The 17,826-nt window shown below is 40.6% G+C and overlaps 1 protein-coding gene across 3 annotated transcripts in view; it reads right to left on the bottom strand.

Annotated features, from left to right (window-relative positions):
• col28a1b (collagen, type XXVIII, alpha 1b) overlaps positions 1-17,826 on the bottom strand; it is a 37,839-nt gene that overhangs the window by 16,024 nt on the left and 3,989 nt on the right. For 2 of the 3 annotated variants that reach the window (XM_073924500.1, NM_001302249.1), the window contains 18 exon segments: positions 15,825-16,381; positions 11,990-12,010; positions 8,715-8,774; positions 8,585-8,638; positions 8,454-8,498; positions 8,334-8,360; positions 7,548-7,592; positions 7,424-7,468; positions 4,359-4,412; positions 3,850-3,918; positions 3,664-3,732; positions 3,517-3,585; positions 2,020-2,088; positions 1,867-1,935; positions 1,635-1,703; positions 1,486-1,554; positions 391-462; positions 245-313 (listed from right to left, as the gene is read on the bottom strand). In XM_073924500.1, the coding sequence (XP_073780601.1) occupies positions 245-313; positions 391-462; positions 1,486-1,554; positions 1,635-1,703; positions 1,867-1,935; positions 2,020-2,088; positions 3,517-3,585; positions 3,664-3,732; positions 3,850-3,918; positions 4,359-4,412; positions 7,424-7,468; positions 7,548-7,592; positions 8,334-8,360; positions 8,454-8,498; positions 8,585-8,638; positions 8,715-8,774; positions 11,990-12,010; positions 15,825-16,381 (1,532 nt within the window). 3 annotated transcript variants of the gene reach the window in all.

Below are 17,826 nucleotides of genomic sequence, written 5' to 3'. Positions count from 1 at the left end.
ACTTGACTGCTTGAGAACAGTCGAGGATCAAAACATGACCTCTCTAGACAGAAATTGAAAACATGGAGCAATAGTTCGCTTTTAAAAAAGTCTAATAAGCATGTTTAATCCCACCCCTTTTCGCAGCGCTGGACGACAGAATATCACAAGCTCAAATTCTAATGTGTCTGCAGCTTAGTAATATTTGTAATTATTAATATTAGCTTCATCTGTGATTGATCACGATAAATGGATTTTGCATTACCTTCTCTCCTGGTAGGCCTCTTCCAGGGGGTCCATCTGGTCCTTTAGCTCCTGGTAGGCCTATCTCACCCTAAAACCATCATAATTAACAACATTATAAAATATTACAAGTTTTATAAGCTGTCCAAAATGTGCTATTAAGACTACCTTGGGTCCAGATGCTCCATCTTGTCCTGGAATACCTGGATCACCTGCTAAACCACGTAAACCAGGTTCACCCTATGGCATCAATACATACGCACAACTCTGAATAAATATCAAATAACAAAATCATTCAAGTCATATCAGCACTGTTTAGTCCAGTGGTCTCAAACTCAATTCCTGGAGGGCCACATCTCTGTACAGTTTAGCTGCAACCACCTCCAACTCACACCTGCTTAATAATCTCATGTAGTCTTGAACACCTTGGTTATTTGGATCAGCTGTGTTTGATTAGGGTTGAAGCAAAATTGTGCAGATTAGTGATGGGTCGTTCATGAGCGATTCGTTCATTTTGAACGAATCTTCAATATGACTCGGGAACTACGAGTCCTCTCAGGGAGTGATTTGTTCATCCGCGTGTGCGCACATTTGTGCAGGTAGTATCGTTAATTTCAAGTCTTCATCACATTGGCAGAAGCCAATCATACGCGTTTAGAGCCGGAAAGAATTGATCCGTTCATCTCTCGAGTCCTCTATCAGGTCTGAGTCACTCGTTCCTCACGGGCCAATCATATGCGTTTAGAGCCGGAAAAAGAATTGAACCGTTCATCTCTCGAGTCCTCGGGTTTGAGTCATTTTGTCACGTGATGAACGAACGATCAAGGCTCCTATCGGCTTAGACTGTGCATTGATTAAGATTATATGTGATGGTCAGTGTAACGTGAATGAACCCCTGACATTTGAAGACATGAAGAGGTGAGCTGAGCAAAGAAACAAAAATGCCTTCATAGACAGAAGAGCAGGTAAACATTGAATTATTATTTTCTCCTTTGTATATTCTATTTATGATTTATTTGTTGTGTGATCAACCTTTTAGGCTAGTTGTAGATGTGTTTGGAAGCCATTCGTAACATTTTAATAATATTTTGGCAAATTGAACCAAATGAACGAAATGACTCGAAAAAAGATTTGTTCATCTTGATGAACGAGACTCAAAGATCCGAGTCAGTAAAATGATCCGAACTTCCCATCACTACTGCAGATCAGCAACCCTCTAGGAATCGAGTTTGAACCTATGGTTTAACTAAAGTGACAACTCACTTTTGGTCCTGGTTCTCCAGTTCCTCTTTGCCCAGGGGCTCCAGGATTTCCAGGAAATCCCTGTTCTCCCTGAGAGAGAGTACAAAATAAAAATGTGTATTGATTTACATATATTTTTTTATTTTGTGGCTTTTATTGTACATTTTTACCTTTGGTCCTGTGAATCCTGTCCCAGGATTCCCTCTTTGACCAGGAGGACCAACCGGTCCTTGATTCCCCTATAGATATGTAGAATAAAGTCCAATAGTTTAGATAATAGCACATAAGCATGCTTTTGTCAAGCACATTCCTGAGCGTACTATACGAGAAGCCTAATTCTGTACATTGATATATTAAAAATATTGATATATAAAAAAGCCAGGCCTGTAAAATAACACATACTTTCTCTCCTTGAATTCCTCTGCCAGGCATTCCTAATGGTCCAGGTGATCCTGGAGGTCCTGCATCACCCTACAATTATTGTTATGCGGGATAAATTAAATGCATAATTGAAATTTATGTAAACAACAGGGCTCTCACACAACTGCAGCATACCTTTGCACCTTTAACTCCATAACCTGGTGGTCCTCGTGTACCTGTAGGGCCGGCATAGCCACGGTCACCCTAAAACACCAACACAAAACAGATTAATTTGTGATAATTTGATTTCAGATTATTTTTAAATATATATTTAACATTTCAAAATAAAGATTAATATTTAGGAAGCTTTCAGTTAATTTAAAAGTACAGAGGAAAATGGTTGTTTTGGTTATTGATGATATGATGAATTCCAAAAAATTCTTCAGGGAGCCAAAAAAAAAATTCATGAAAAAAAATGGATAGATAAATTTAGGATTGGAGTTCTTGCTAAGAAGATGCAGAAAAGCTAGTCCATGTTTTTATGACTTCTAGGCTGGATTACTGTAATGCTCTGTTTGCTGGCTTCCCAGCATCCTCTTAATAAACTTTAGCTAGTACAAATTGCAGCTGCCAGAGTTCTTACCAGGTCTAGAAAATACGATCATGTCACTCCCATTTTATCCTCCTTCCACTGGCTGCCTGTTAAGTTTCGTATTGATTTAAAAGTATTGCTTCTTACCTATAAAGCTTTAAATAATCTAGCTCCTGTTTAATCTAACCAACCTTCTTTCTCATTACAATCCAACCCGCTCTTTGAAATCTCAAAACTCAGGGCTTCTGGTAGTACCTAGAATAGCAAAGTCGAGTAAAAAAGGTAGAGCCTTCTTATTTATGGCTCCTAAACTGTGGAATAGCCTTCCTGATAATGTCAGAGGCTCAGACACTCTCGCAGTTCAAAACTAGAGTTAAGACCTATCTGTTTAGTAGAGCATACACTCAGTGCATCACTTAGCGGTATGTTGCATTAATGTGCCTCACGCAGGTTTTTGCTTCTCGCTTATATACACTAATACACTATACTCTATGGGATACTCATCCCAAGGCCCTCAGACTATGCAGCGCCACTGATTCGATCCAAGACCAGCGACGAGATGATCCCAAGGTTCCATAATCCTGGAACAGGCCGTATCCTGAGCAGCTGCTGTGTGGTGGTCATGAAGGAGTGGAGAGCATGAGACTGATTCCTGTGACGCTCCAGGGACAGACAAGTCTTCGCTGAGGTCTAGCATTCTCCAGCCTCCAGCGCCTAGACTGCAGCTCTGCACAAGACCTTTGGCCATAGGAGAAATGGTCGTGCCCAACTGAGCCTGGTTTCTCTCAAAGTTTTTTAATTCTTCACTTTCGCCAATTGGTGAAATTTTTTTCTTACTAGCTTGCATGGTTTGGAATCTGTAGAGCTGCGCATCGATGGATTTGCTCTTCAGTGTTTGGTCTCTGTAGTGATTATTAACCACACTGAACTGAGCTAAACTAAATGTAAACACTGAAAACTGAACTACACTGTTTCAGTTTACTATGATCTTCTATGTGATGCTGCTTTGACACAATTTACATTGTAAAAGCGCTATACAAATAAAGGTGAATTGAATTAAATGAGAAGAAACAGGAACATCAGTCACTCTATCTGCTCACCTTTTCTCCTGGAAGTCCCTCTCCAGGAGCTCCTGGGTTCCCCTGTATTCCTTGTAAACCTGGTGGACCCTTTAATGCATGTATTAAGTTAATATAATCTATAGATAAATTGCACTCATATACAATACATAGCTGTGTTATACTTACAGGTAGTCCTGGCTGACCTATTCCAACTTGACCAATAGGACCAGCTCTTCCTGGGTTTCCTTTGACACCCTGGAGCAATCACACAAAGTTTTTTATTTATCTTAGTTTCTCCTGTTGCTGATTTCGATTGGGAACGTTTTTGTTTGTTTAATTTGTACTGAGAGATACTGTTGAGTGCAAGTCTACCTTTGGACCAGGGAATCCAACTCCAATATCTCCTGGTAGACCAGATGCACCAGTCGGCCCCCGATCCCCCTATGAGCCACCCAAAAGGTCAGTGATCCATTTGGTCCACTTAAAAGATTTCATAAAGCTGAAGAATTTGCTGCTAAATGCTGCCGATTTAATTTTAGTGTCGGTTTGCAACTTTTGCATGAATATTTATGCTCTTAGTATGTGGTGAAAGGGTTCAGTACATGTTTTGATCACTGAACTCATTCCCTCCTGTATGTTCCAAATGACATTTACAGAGCATAAAGACACTCATTGTGTCTAACAGTGTAGGGTTTTTGGCATTTTTATGTGCAATTATATGTCAGATTTTCAAGGCTCTCTTTGTTAAAACTTCACAGGCAAGTACAAAAGGCAGAAGGTCTGCATTTAAAACGACATGGAAAACCCCTAAAATGTCTATATTTCAGAAGCAAATATACACATCATTTCATTAGAAAAATAAGAGCAAGATATGATCCTACTTTAGGTCCCGGTTGACCTTCGCTTCCCTGGTCTCCTGGAGATCCTTTCAGACCCTAGTAAAATAATATGAACAAGTAAGTTGAAATTGGTCTTATTTAGAGCGTTGCAGCATTGTTTTTTTTCCCCACCTATTTTGATGTCTGCATAAAATTTAAATAGCACAAGTGATTTGAAAGCATATTAATTAACTACAATATTTTTTCAAATAACCAGCTGGGTTTCCATCACCCTGTGTTAATGTTCATTTTGAAGTATCGCATAACCAAGGAGTGATAGAAACGCCAAAATTTGAATCAAAAGTTTTTACTCATGCTTGAGGTGGTTTTGGACTTGCAAAAAAAGAGTTACACAAATAATAGCAAAAATTAGTACAAACACTTATCACAACCTAAATAAGAATAAAACACAACCAAGTTAAGAGCATAAATAAATGAGTTAAACAATGAGCCTTCTTTCTGTCTTTAACTTATGTTTTTTGAGGAAGCAAGAATGAGCTTATGATTACCTGTATGAACATAACTACTCATATCCAATGCTTTTTAAATGATTATGGCTTGTCAACCAGCAAGTTTTAGAGGGGGTTTGGCCACTTTCAAGATGGTTTTAGAGGGGTTTAGGCTGGTCAAGCAGCCAGAGTCCTTCTAAAAGCAGTCAGGAAGTTGCAAAAACCTCTCTAAAACCAGTCTGGAAGTGGCCATAGTCTCTTTTAAACCTGTCTGGAAGTGACCAAAGTTCCTCTTTAACCAACCTGCAAGTGGCTAAAACACCTCTAAAACCAGACTGGAAGTGGCCAAAAGGCCTCTAACCTCATCTGAAAGTGGCCAAAACACCTCTGAAAACAGCCTGGAAGTGGCCAAAATGCCTCTAAACCAATCTGGAAGTGGCCAAATTTCCTCTAAAACCAGTCTGAAAGTTGCCAAAACACCTCTAAAACGAGCCAGGAAGTGGCCAAAACACCACTAAAACCAGTCTGGAAGTGGCCAAAGTCCCACTAAAACCAGCCTGGAAGTGGCCAAAACGTGTATAAAACCAGTCTGGAAGTAGCCAAAGTCCCTCTAAACCAGCCTGCAAGTGGCCAAAACGCCTCTAAAACCAGTCTGGAAGTGGTCAAAGTCCCTATTTAACCAGCCTGGAAGTGGCCAAAACACTTTTAATACCAGTCTGGAAGTGGCCAAAACACCTCTAATAACAGTCTGGAAGAGGCCAAAATGTCTCTAAAGCCAGTCTGGAAGTGGCCAAGTTCCCTCTGAAAACAGCCTTGAAGTGGCCAAAATGCCTCTAAAACAGTCTGAAAGTGGCCAAAGTCCTTAAAACCAGACTGAGAGTGGCCAAAACCCCTCTGAAAACAGCCTTAAAGTGGCCAAAATGCCTCTAATATCAGTCTGGAAGTGGCCAAAGTCCCTCTAAAAGCAGTCTGGATTTAGCCAAAGTCCATCTAACACCAGCCAACCGACTCAGCCTAGTTTAAGATGTTTTTTTCAGCGCATAATTAAAAATGTCTTGCTTTTAAATGAGTAAAACTTGTTTCAACCTGCTTTTACTTTTCATTATCTCCATTTTTTACTGTCTCTAGCAAATCCTGAAAGCAGATTTTAACACCTAGTGTTTGTGCTGCTGTGAGCTGTAAATCTGGCCCTTGCTGTGCTAATGTGGGTCCTGAAGGACTCGACCCAGTCAGTCTGAGCTATTCTGTCTCCAAATAATCCCACAGCACAAAGTCGCTCTCGGAAAAAGAATAATATCCTGCAAGCCTGGATTCACTGCTTTACGTGTGTACATTAGCACTGGATTACCAGCGATCTGCCCATCACATTCCATGAGTGCAGACTGCGAGAAAAGCCACGACCTGCCATGAGCATCATGTTTATGGAATGAAATGACTCTAGTATGCTAAGACTAATGTATTTACATTTATAATTACATGTAATGTATAAAGTGTGCAGATATATTTTGGAGTTTGTGATGTGTTGTAGCTTTTTATAATCAGATTCATTTGATTAAGATTATTTGTTCATTTTTCCTTCAGCTTAGTCCCTTATTTATCAGGGTTCGCCACAGCGGAATGAACTGCCAACTATTCCAGCATATGCTTTACGCAGCAGATGCCCTTCCAGCCACAACCCAGTACTGGGAAACACCCATGCACTCTCCCATTCACACACACACTAACACAATATGGCTTATTTAGTTCCTCCAAGTCACCAATAGCGCATGCGTTTGGTCTGAGGGGTAAAGTGGAGCACCCGGAGGAAACCCATGCCAACACAGGGAGAACATGCAAACTCTAGAAACACCAACTGGTCCAACAGGGACTGGAACCAGCGACTATCCTGCTGTAAGGCGACCACTGTGCCGTCCTTTATTCATTCATTTTTTACTGCTTTCCCAGGGGGCGGGTCGCAGGGGCAGCAGTCTTCGGAGAGAACCCCTGACTTTCCTCTCCCCAGACACTTCCTCTAGCTCCTCTGGGGGGAACCCGAGGTGTTCCCAGACCAGCCGAGAGACATAGTCATCTCCAGCGTGTCCTGGGTCTTCCCCGAGGCCTCCTCTCAGTGGGACATGCCTGGAACACCTCCCTAGGTAGGCGTCCAGAAGGCATCCGAAACAGATGTCCAAGCCACCTCAGCTGACTTCTCTCGATGTGGAGGAACAGCGGCTCTACTCCGAGCTCATCACCCTATCCATAAGGGTGCGCCCTGCCACCCTGCGAAGGAAACTCATTTCGTCTGCTTGTATCTGAGATTTTGTCCTTTCAGTCATGACCCAAAGCTCATGACCATAGGTGAGAGTAGGAACGTAGATTGACCGGTAAATCGAGAGCTTTGCCTTTTGGCTCAGCTCCTTCTTTACTACAACAGACTGGTACATCGACCGCATTACTGTTGCCATCCTTGGTTAAAATTAAAATTGATTAAAACTCAGAAGCACATAAGTTCCTGATTTGAATGTAATGTGATTCTTGCAAAACTGAGTATGTCATTCATTACTCTACCATGCATTCAGTTACACCTGTAGTGTGACGTATATAATATGTGATGTAAAGAGGTAAATGTTTATACTGTGCCTGCTCTCCTCTCGGGCCCCTCGGCCCAGGAGGCCCTTCAGTGCCCTGCGAAATGAAAAATAAAACTGTTTTATTAATCATTTATAATGAGAATTAAAGCGCAAGCAGATCCTATAAGTCTTACCTTGTATCCTTTTTGTCCTGGTGGTCCACAATTACCTTGATCCCCCTAAAACATGATTCAAGACTTTAGTGATTGCATTGTGAAACGGAACAAGGGGTAATAATTTGGATCATGATCCAAACCTGGTGCAACAGTTTTCAGTGAAAATTACATGTGCAGTTTTAGAATTTGGGGGTGAACTATTCCTTTAACCCCTGTGTGCTGTTGGGGATGTTTGCATCCACTCTGGGGTGATTTTGAGTATTAATTTGGCCACAACTTTCTCTGTGTTTCAGCAAATGGAAGAATTTTTGGTGCCAAATCCCATTTTGACACATATTTTGGGAAAATGGTTTAGGATTTTTAAGAATACACTACCCTTTATTTACTACCCTTTCGTTATGTTTGTGGCTTTTTTTAACCCATTGACTTGTTTGCATTGCTTAGCCATGACACCATCATATAATCATGCATTTTTTTATCGTTGGTGGTTTTCCCTGAAGGGAAGAGGTCAAACTTGTGATTTTACTCCATTTAAAATCCATAAACTTTTTTTGCCCAGCCCTCTCTGAAATGTTACTGCAGCCAACTGATAATCAACAGTAAAAATTACACATTTGACCTCTTCCCAACAGGGAAATCCACCAACAATCAAGAATGCATGATGATATGGTGTCATGGTTTTGTATAAAAAAAAATGGGGCCAAAAAAGCCACAAACATAACGAAAGGGTAGTCGATTTGAACAATACAAAAGGGTTAAAATATGTAAATGTTAGAGATAAAGCTCTGACTCTAGATGTTTTACCTTATCACCTTTGAAACCAGGTCTCCCCTGTGGATGAGGAACCAGGAACAAGATCAGTGTTGGTCAGAGAGTCACTAATAAAACCAAAATAAAACCAGATCATATGAAGTCGGGATGTACCTCTGGACCATTGATTCCTGGAAGACCCGGAGCTCCCGTTTCCCCCTGGAAAATAAATCAGACCAAGAACAATAAATGTATTATGTATGATGTAATCATCATATTTACTTTATAATTATTTCCACTCTCACCCTTGAGCCTTTTGCACCCGGTGCTCCTTCATAACCTTGATCTCCTTTTCTACCCTAAACAGAAATAACACATTTATTAATCCTCATAAATGAGCAAAAACGGTGACAATTATGTCCCAGCGGTACTTACAGGAGCTCCAGGCAAACCTTGGTCACCTTTCTGACACAAGCACACCAACGGACGAGGACACTGGTGAGAAAAACACAGCTTTTTGTTGGATAATCTTGCTTTATTTAAATGAAACACAGTTTTTAATATACGTTGTTTCAAGATATTGATCTCCTTTTCAACAGTTTTAAGCTTTAAAACACATGCAGATGTTTTGTTTGTTGTTGTAGGAATGAATGAGGCACAAGCTGTAAAGGCTCCACCCCCTTGTGGAAAAAAGGGGGTGGAGAGCAACAGCTCATTTGCATTTAAAGAGGCATGTTACACCTAAAAGAGTGGCAAATATGTAGCATAATGTAAGTATAATAAATGATCCATGTGGCATTATAAGCTGAAACGTCACACACAGGGTGTCCACAAGGTCTTAAAGTGTCTTAAAATGTCTTAAATATACTGAAATTGTGTGTTGTAGGTCTTAAATTATTTTAAACGGGTCTTAATTTTCCTCTGTCAATGCGCTCACAGATATCTGCTGGTTTTTAATCCATCATTGAATCTATTTATTTACTTGTGTAAAAAATTTTTTTTAGTTTTTAAAATTAATTTCAGTAATATTATTGAGTAATATTAAAATATTTATATGATTTATTTACAATACAGTTTGTAATTTTGTATTTTCTGTCTTTTAGTTGATATATTATATAAGACACTTGTTTTGTTTACCAAATAAGTGGATCATTGGATTTGAATTTTAAACATTAAAAAAATTTTTAAAATGAATTATTTTTATTTTACGATGCTCCTAAAACCATTCCGCATAAATCTGCAGATTTTTAACAAAATTTTGCACAGAAATAGCAAAAATTTTTCCGCAGATTCTGTATGGCCCTACCAATCAGATAGACACCCATACAATAACCAACAATTAATCCTTGCCTGATCTCACGAGAAAATGTAGCTATTTGACGTTTTGTTAATTTAGTGGCAAATTTGTTCGAGTCCAGTCTTACGAAAATGTAAGGTTTTTAAAAGGATGCATGGAAACAAACAAAAAACAACAACAACAAAAACAAAAAAACACCCCTAATCCCTACCTCTTATTGGGGACAAGCAAATCGTACTGAATTGTGCGAATGAGAGAATTAGTCATTGAATCAAAAAGTTACGAATTGCCGTGAGATTCCGTTGACCTCATTAAAACTTTAAACAACTCTGTTTACCAATATAGTTTAATTATCTTCCTTAAAATAACATTTGTTTAAAAATTCTCTGTGTATTTTGGACACTGTTTTGCATAAATTCAGTTTATTATAGTTTTTAAAAATTGCCAATAAAAAAGACATGCATGTTTACAACTAGTTTACCTGTTTTGACTATTTAAAACTGAATTGACACAGTTTCAATTTACCATGATCTTCTATGTGAAGCTGCTTTGACAGTCTACATTGTAAACGCACTATACAAATAAAGGTGAATTGAAGTGAATTAAAATGTGTGGCTATATATATATAAATAACTATATAATTTTATTTATTAAGACGACAAGTACATCTTTTTCATAGCCCACCCATGCCATTAGAAAAATCCTCAGTGTTTAAGATTTAGAAGTCTGAAATTTCATTAATAATGGTCTTTAAAATGTCTTAAAGTTTTAAATTTGACTTGGTAAAAACCCTGACGCACACATTATGGACACAACTGAGACCTGTATTACATTTTGTAAAAGGGATAAAATGAGAGCTTTACTTTTGGGCATTATTTTGGAGCCATATACATACAGTAAACTCAGAGCAATATAAAATACATAGCAAATCTCAATAACTTTATTGTAAGCTATTGTAAGTTACACTCGCGGGCCACTTTATTAGGTACACCTTACTAGTACTGGGTTGGACCACTTTTGCCTTCGGAACTGCCTTTATCCTTCATGACATAGATTTAACAAGGTACTGGAAATATTCCTCAGAGATTTGCTCCATATTGACATGATAGCATCACGCATTTGCTGCAGATTTGTCGGCTGCACATCCATGATGCAAATCTCCTGTTCCACCACATCCCAAAGGTGCTCTATTGGATTAAGATCTGGTGATTGTGGAGGCCATTTGAGTACAGTGAACTCATTGTCATGTTCAAGAAACAAGTCTGAGATGATTTGCGCTTTATGACATGGCGCTGGAAGTCCTTCTGTAAGTAGCCATCAGAAGATGGGAGCACTGTGGTCACGAAGGGATGGACATGGTCAGCAATAATACTCAGGTAGCCTGTGACGTTGACACAATGCTAAATTGGTACTAATGGGCCAAAGTGTGCAAAGAAAACATCCCCTACTCCATTACACCACCACTACCAGCCTGAACTGTTGATACAAAACAGGATGGGTCCATGCTCTTATGTTGTTGATGGCAAATTCTGACCCTGCCGTCCGAATTTCGCAGCAGAAATTGAGACTCATTACACCATGCAACGTTTTTTTTTTTTTCAATATTTGAGTTACTGTTGCCTTTCTATCAGCTAAAACCAGTCTGGCCATTCTCATCTGACCTTAACAAGGCATTTGCGCACACAGAACTGCCGCTCACTGGATATTTTCTTTTTTTCAGACCATTCTCTGTAAACTCAAGAGATGGTTGTGTGTGAAAATCCCAGTAGATCAGCAGTTTCTGAAATACTCAGACCAGCCCGTCTGACACCAACAACCATGCCACATTCAAAGTCAATTAAATCCCCTTTCTTCCTCATTCTGATGCTCGGTTTGAACTGCAGCAGATCGTCTTGACCATGTCTACATGCCTAAATGCACTGAGTTGCTGCCATGTGATTGGCTGATTAGACATTTGCAGTTGGACAGGTCTACCTAAGAAAGTGGCCGGTAAGTGTGTGTTTTTGTGTATGTGTATGTGCAGTGTGTGTGTGTGTGTGTATATATATATATATATATATATATATATATATATATATATATATATATATATATATATATATATATATATATATATATGTGTATGTATGTATGTATGTATGTATGTATGTGTGTGTGTATATATATATATGTATATATAATATCGTTTATTATTGTTTTTTGATCATGAGCATACTGTATGCATCCAGATAGATGCTTATTTGTATCATTTATTAATTCTGATTATTACTGTGCTATATGGTGATCAATCAAGTAGCATTAAGGTTTTATACTTTATTTTAGATGAAATGATCTTGACATTTGAAATGTGTCATCAAAGTATCTAAGCATTTTGTAGTTGCTTAACATCTTCCTAATAGTTAGTAGTACTTACGTCCTGCTTTGCAATCGTTTCCTGAAGAAAAGAGAAAATAGAAAGCATTAGGACACAAGTCTATATCAAGCATCACAAAACAAGTGCAATTTATTGCCAGATATTATGCGTGACGTGAGAAACTTTATGGTGCATCTGTAATAGACTGATGTTGTGTGATCAGAGACAGTGCTTGACATTTCACAGGCATCAAGTTCTTCTGTGTTTACATGGAAAATCCCTCACACAGATTTCATTCAGGCACTGGTGTGTGAACTTCACTTCGGGACACCCTACACTGAACACTGGTTGCTGTATTTGGATCTCAGACTCACGCAATTAAACCAAAGGCTGTATTAAGCATCCATTGTCTGACCCCAAATAACAGCAACATTTCCTCTAGGCTGTAAAATTAGAAAGATATTTCTTAAAAAGCAATATGAATGGCTTGTGTTGAAGTTAATCAGAATCTAAAGTTGTGAAAACTGAAAGTGAATGGCACATTTCTGTCTGACGGCATGTTTTTAAGAGGTTATGAAGTGCATTAAGGTCCTCCTAGTGTTTTTCTCATTTTCAGAATATTCAGTAGAATTATCAAAAACTGCAAAACAAAAATACACACAATTATTTTACAGTACATTCGAAATGAGCAAATTTGTTTATATATATATATATATATATATATATATATATATATATATATATATAGCATAATTAGCATAATTGAGTACACCCTATTTTGAAAATGAATATTTTTATCCATTTTTCAGTAAATATAGGCAATGTATTTTGGTGCATTTAAACGAAACAGATTTATTTAACAGATATATTTATGAAAATAATATTTTAGTCCCCCCACCAGGCACGTGCACACATAGGACTCAACCTGCCCTTTTTAGTTTTGGATAGAAAGTCCCCTTCCAAAATGATCTGAAGTGCCCCAGCGACATCAATCCACCCCCTCCCCCCCCCCCCCCCCCCCCCCCCCAACAACCCCACCCTGGCTTTCCAGTTCGCGTGCGGCATCCTACCCAACCAGTACCCACCCCCCTCTCTGCTCTTGGATAGTCTCTACACAGGGCTGCCCCCCACCCCCGCCTACTCTTTAGATCACAGGTGTCAAACTCAGTTCCAAAAGGGCCGCAGCTCTGCACAGTTTAGTTCCAACCCTAATTAAACACACCTGATCAAACTAATTGAGTCCTTCAGGCTTGTTTGAAACCTACAGGTAAGTGTGTTGAAGCAGGGTTGGAACTAAACTGTGCAGGGCTTCGGCCCTCCAGGAATTGAGTTTGACACCCCTGCTTTAGATAATCCACCCCTAAACTGCCCGCTCCCCCTTCATTTCAAGATTACTCACCACCTCCCCATGGGTGTTCACCTTGAGCACATGCCCCTCAAAGGTTTTCAAAATATTTCAAGATGTCCCCGCTGCAGTCTGCAGCTTGATGACATAGGCGATCGTCAACTACTGTACATAGTGGACCTTGTACCACCCACTAAGGTAGCGCCCATGCTACTGTGACAGTTGGGTTTAAGATAGAGGAAGGTGTAGGCGATAGTCAACTATGTAGTGGAACTTGAACCACCCACTAAGGCAGCGCCCATGTTACTGTGACTGTTGAGTTTACAGTAAGAGGAGGTAAAGGTGATTGTAAACTATGTAGTGGACCTTGTACTGCCCACTATGGTAGCACCCATGCTACTTTGATGGTTGAGTTTAGGGTAGAGGGAGGTGTAGGCGATTGTCAACTACGTAGTGGAGCTAGTACCATCCACTAAGGTGGCGCCCATGCTATTGTGATGGTTGGGTTTAGGGTAGGGGGAGGTGTAAGCTATCATCAACTATGTTGTGGACCAGACGGTTCTGCAGCATCCGATCACGCACCAGCCGGCTGAAGGAAAGCTTCTTCCCTCAGACTATCAGGCTGATGAACACTTAACACACCACACAGAGACTCTTCCATACCCCTCACTGCACACCATCAATATGTAGCATGTACTGCACTATAACCAATCCATACTTGAAACAATGCTGCCTACAACTATGTAGACACCTATTCATTGCACATCTTGCTGTCAATTTCACATTGTCATTGTATTTGCACTGCCTTTAATTTGCACTGTCGTTGTATTTGCACTATCTGCATTTTGTACTGTCGTGAGCCAGCACCTAAGCTTTTCAATCAGTGCTTGATGTGACAATAAAAGTGATTTGATTTGATTTGTACCACCCACTAAGGTAGCGTCCATGCTACAGTGATGGTTGGGTTTAGGGTAGAGGGAGGTGTAGGTGATTGTCAACTATGTAGTGGACCTTGTACCAACACCAATGTAGCATCAATGCTACTGTGATGGTTGGGTTTAGGGGGAGGTAAAGGCGATCGTCAACTATGTAGTGGACCTTGTACCACCCACTAAGGTAGGCTCATGCAACTGTGATGGTTAGGTTTAAGGTAGGGAGAGGTGTAGGTGATCGTCAACTATGTAGTGGACCTTGTACCACCCACTAAGGTATGCTCTTGCTTCTGTGATGGTTAGGATTAAGGTAAGGGGAGGTGTAGGCGATCGTCAACTACGTAGTGGACCTTTTACCACCCACTAATGTAGGCTCATGCTACTGTGATGGTTAGGTTTAAGGTAGGGAGAGGTGTAGGCGATCGCGTCAACTACGTAGTAGACCTTGTACCACCCACTAATGTAGGCTCATGCTACTGTGATGGTTAGGTTTAAGGTAGGGAGAGGTGTAGGCGATCGCGTCAACTACGTGGTGGACCTTGTACCACCCACTAAGGTATGCTCATGCTACTGTGATGGTTAGGTTTAAGGTAAGGGGAGGTGTAGGCGATCGTCAACTACGTAGTGGACTTTGTACCACCCACTAAGGTATGCTCATGCTACTGTGATGGTTAGGATTGAGGTAAGGGGATGTGTAGGCGATCGTCAACTACGTAGTGGACCTTGTACCACCCACTAAGGTAGGCTCATGCTACTGTGATGGTTAGGTTTAAGGTAGGGACAGGTGTAGGTGATCGTCAACTATGTAGTGGACCTTGTACCACCCACTAAGGTATGCTCTTGCTTCTGTGATGGTTAGGATTAAGGTAAGGGGAGGTGTAGGCGATCGTCAACTACGTAGTGGACCTTTTACCACCCACTAATGTAGGCTCATGCTACTGTGATGGTTAGGTTTAAGGTAGGGAGAGGTGTAGGCGATCGCGTCAACTACGTAGTAGACCTTGTACCACCCACTAATGTAGGCTCATGCTACTGTGATGGTTAGGTTTAAGGTAGGGAGAGGTGTAGGCGATCGCGTCAACTACGTGGTGGACCTTGTACCACCCACTAAGGTATGCTCATGCTACTGTGATGGTTAGGTTTAAGGTAAGGGGAGGTGTAGGCGATCGTCAACTACGTAGTGGACTTTGTACCACCCACTAAGGTATGCTCATGCTACTGTGATGGTTAGGATTGAGGTAAGGGGATGTGTAGGCGATCGTCAACTACGTAGTGGACCTTGTACCACCCACTAAGGTAGGCTCATGCTACTGTGATGGTTAGGTTTAAGGTAGGGAGAGGTGTAGGCTATCGCGTCAACTACGTAGTGGACCTTGTACCACCCACTAAGGCAGGCTCATGCTACTGTGATAGTTAGGTTTAAGGTAAGAGGAGGTGTAGGCTATTGTCAACTACATAGTGGACCTTGGGCGTGTGGATGGGATTAGAACAATTCTAAGGCCATAGATTTTAACTGACTTTTGGAGCGCCTACAGTCAAAGAGCCCAAACTTGCTAGCATTGCCCCTGACTGTCACTGTAAATATGATATAGAAACGTTGAGTGACTAAAAGTCTCACAATCTGCTGCAGGAGCCGTTCCTCCAGGCCACGGTCTGTGAGGCTGTGGAAATACTGCTGCGCTGGACTGCTCGCCACTGCCCTCAGTTTAGCGCTGTTGCTGTCCATCGCCCGCATCGACAGCCCTATCGCAAAGATCTTGATATTGTGGCTTTTGGCTTCGGCGACCACCGTCATGATGTCAGGGTTTCGTGGATGGTCAGAGCCATCGGTCATGAGCAGTGAAACTCTGACACTCTGCCCTGAGGTCTCGCGGATGAAAAGTTGTGTGGCGTTGGAAATGGCATATGTGGAGTACGTGCCCTGGCCGATGTAGCTGGCATCTTCCAGTTGGTCCAGAAAGACGTCGAGGTCCTGCCAGTCATTGAAGTGTTGGTTGATATGCACTGAACTGCTGTAGTAGATAAGCGCCAAACGTGTCCTCAGGTGCCAGCCGGACACCTGCATCTCCATCAGCCGCCTACTGAAGCTGCGCACAAACTCTTTCTGGCGGGAAAACAGAAGACCTTTGGCACTCTCAGAGCTGTCCAGGATGAAGGCGACCTCTAGTGAACACGCTGAAATGAGACATGGTATAAGGTTTGAAGTGGTAGTTCAATTAAAAAATAAATTAAATGTGCTCACTATTTACTCTCCCTCAGGTGGTTACTAACCTTTTTAAGTTTTTATTCTGTTAAACTCTAAAAATATTTTGAAGAAAGCTCTTATAAAAGGGTTTTGAGACTCTCCGTGTTTGATTTTCTTTTGTATACACACGATTATGTTGCAAACTGTTGTGTAAATACAACATCACACTCTTAGCTGTGCGATGTGGCTGTATATCGTCACAAGTGGGACACTAATAATAATAGGAAAAACAAATACCATGGATGTTAATGGGTTACTTGTTTCTAGCTTTCGTAGAAATATCATCTTTTGTGTTCAACAGAAGAAAGAAACTCAAACGGAACAAGTGAAGGGTTAATTTTGGATGAACTTTTATTTAAATGAATGTTTAATGAAGACAAGTTTACATGCACCATTTTTGAGGGGTTTAACAAAGATCATTTTGGATATTTACCCAAAAATCAACATTTCCTCACCATTTACTCACACTCAACTGGTTCTAAACTTTCATCTGCAGCTAAGTTCTTCAAAGAACTATTGCCATTTCAATCCTACAAGACAGAATATGCTAACACTGTATTTGAACGGTTTGGAGGTTAGGGCAATATTACTGTACATCCTCATATCACACCACTCCACATCAAAAGTTATGCTGGTAGCACAGTCTGATAGGCATCATATTTCGTCATCATAATGTGCTACCTCATAGGTCTCAAACTCGATTCCTGGAGAGCTCTGCACAGTTTTGCCCCAACCCTAATTAAATGCATCTGAACCAACGAATCAAAGTGTTCATAAACTATTAAGCAGGTGTGAGTTGGAGATGGTTGGAGCTAAACTCTGCAGTGCTGTGGCCCTCAAGGAATGAAGCTTGAGACCACTGTATTTTGAATGGGAGGTAGTAAAGTCTGATGGGGTATAGGAAAAATTGACCGAACACTGTTTGATATTAGCAGTGTTTCTCAACCACGTTCCTGGAGGACCGTCAGCTCTGCACATTTTCCATGTTTTCTCAACTAAACACACGATTTAGATCATCAGCTCATAATTAATGATTCCTGCAGCTGGTGGTCCTGCAGGAACGTGGTTGAGAAACACTGATCTAAAAAAGCCTCACTGAAGAACCTTTTGTGCTGGTTTGGTGTTTGAGACATTAAACAGTATTTTTTTTTGTCAGTGTGACGCCAGTATTTGTGAGGGTGCACAGTGGTGTCACTGCCTGTCAGTTCTGTTTGGTATTCTACAAAGATGGAATAATATATGGAGTTTATTTCAATGGGACAAATCGAGAGGAAACAAACTACATCAGTTTTTTTGCCATTTAGACAAACTGGGGTGAAGTGTGTCATCACCACTTCTGAAACCATTTTGGTTTTATTTAAAAAAAGGAAAATAG

The sequence above is a fragment of the Danio rerio genome, chromosome 16 (genome assembly GCF_049306965.1).
Source record: "Danio rerio strain Tuebingen ecotype United States chromosome 16, GRCz12tu, whole genome shotgun sequence".
Taxonomy (NCBI): domain Eukaryota; kingdom Metazoa; phylum Chordata; class Actinopteri; order Cypriniformes; family Danionidae; genus Danio; species Danio rerio.
Note: the sequence above shows the minus strand (reverse complement) of the source record. Positions and strands in the feature narration are given on the sequence as shown.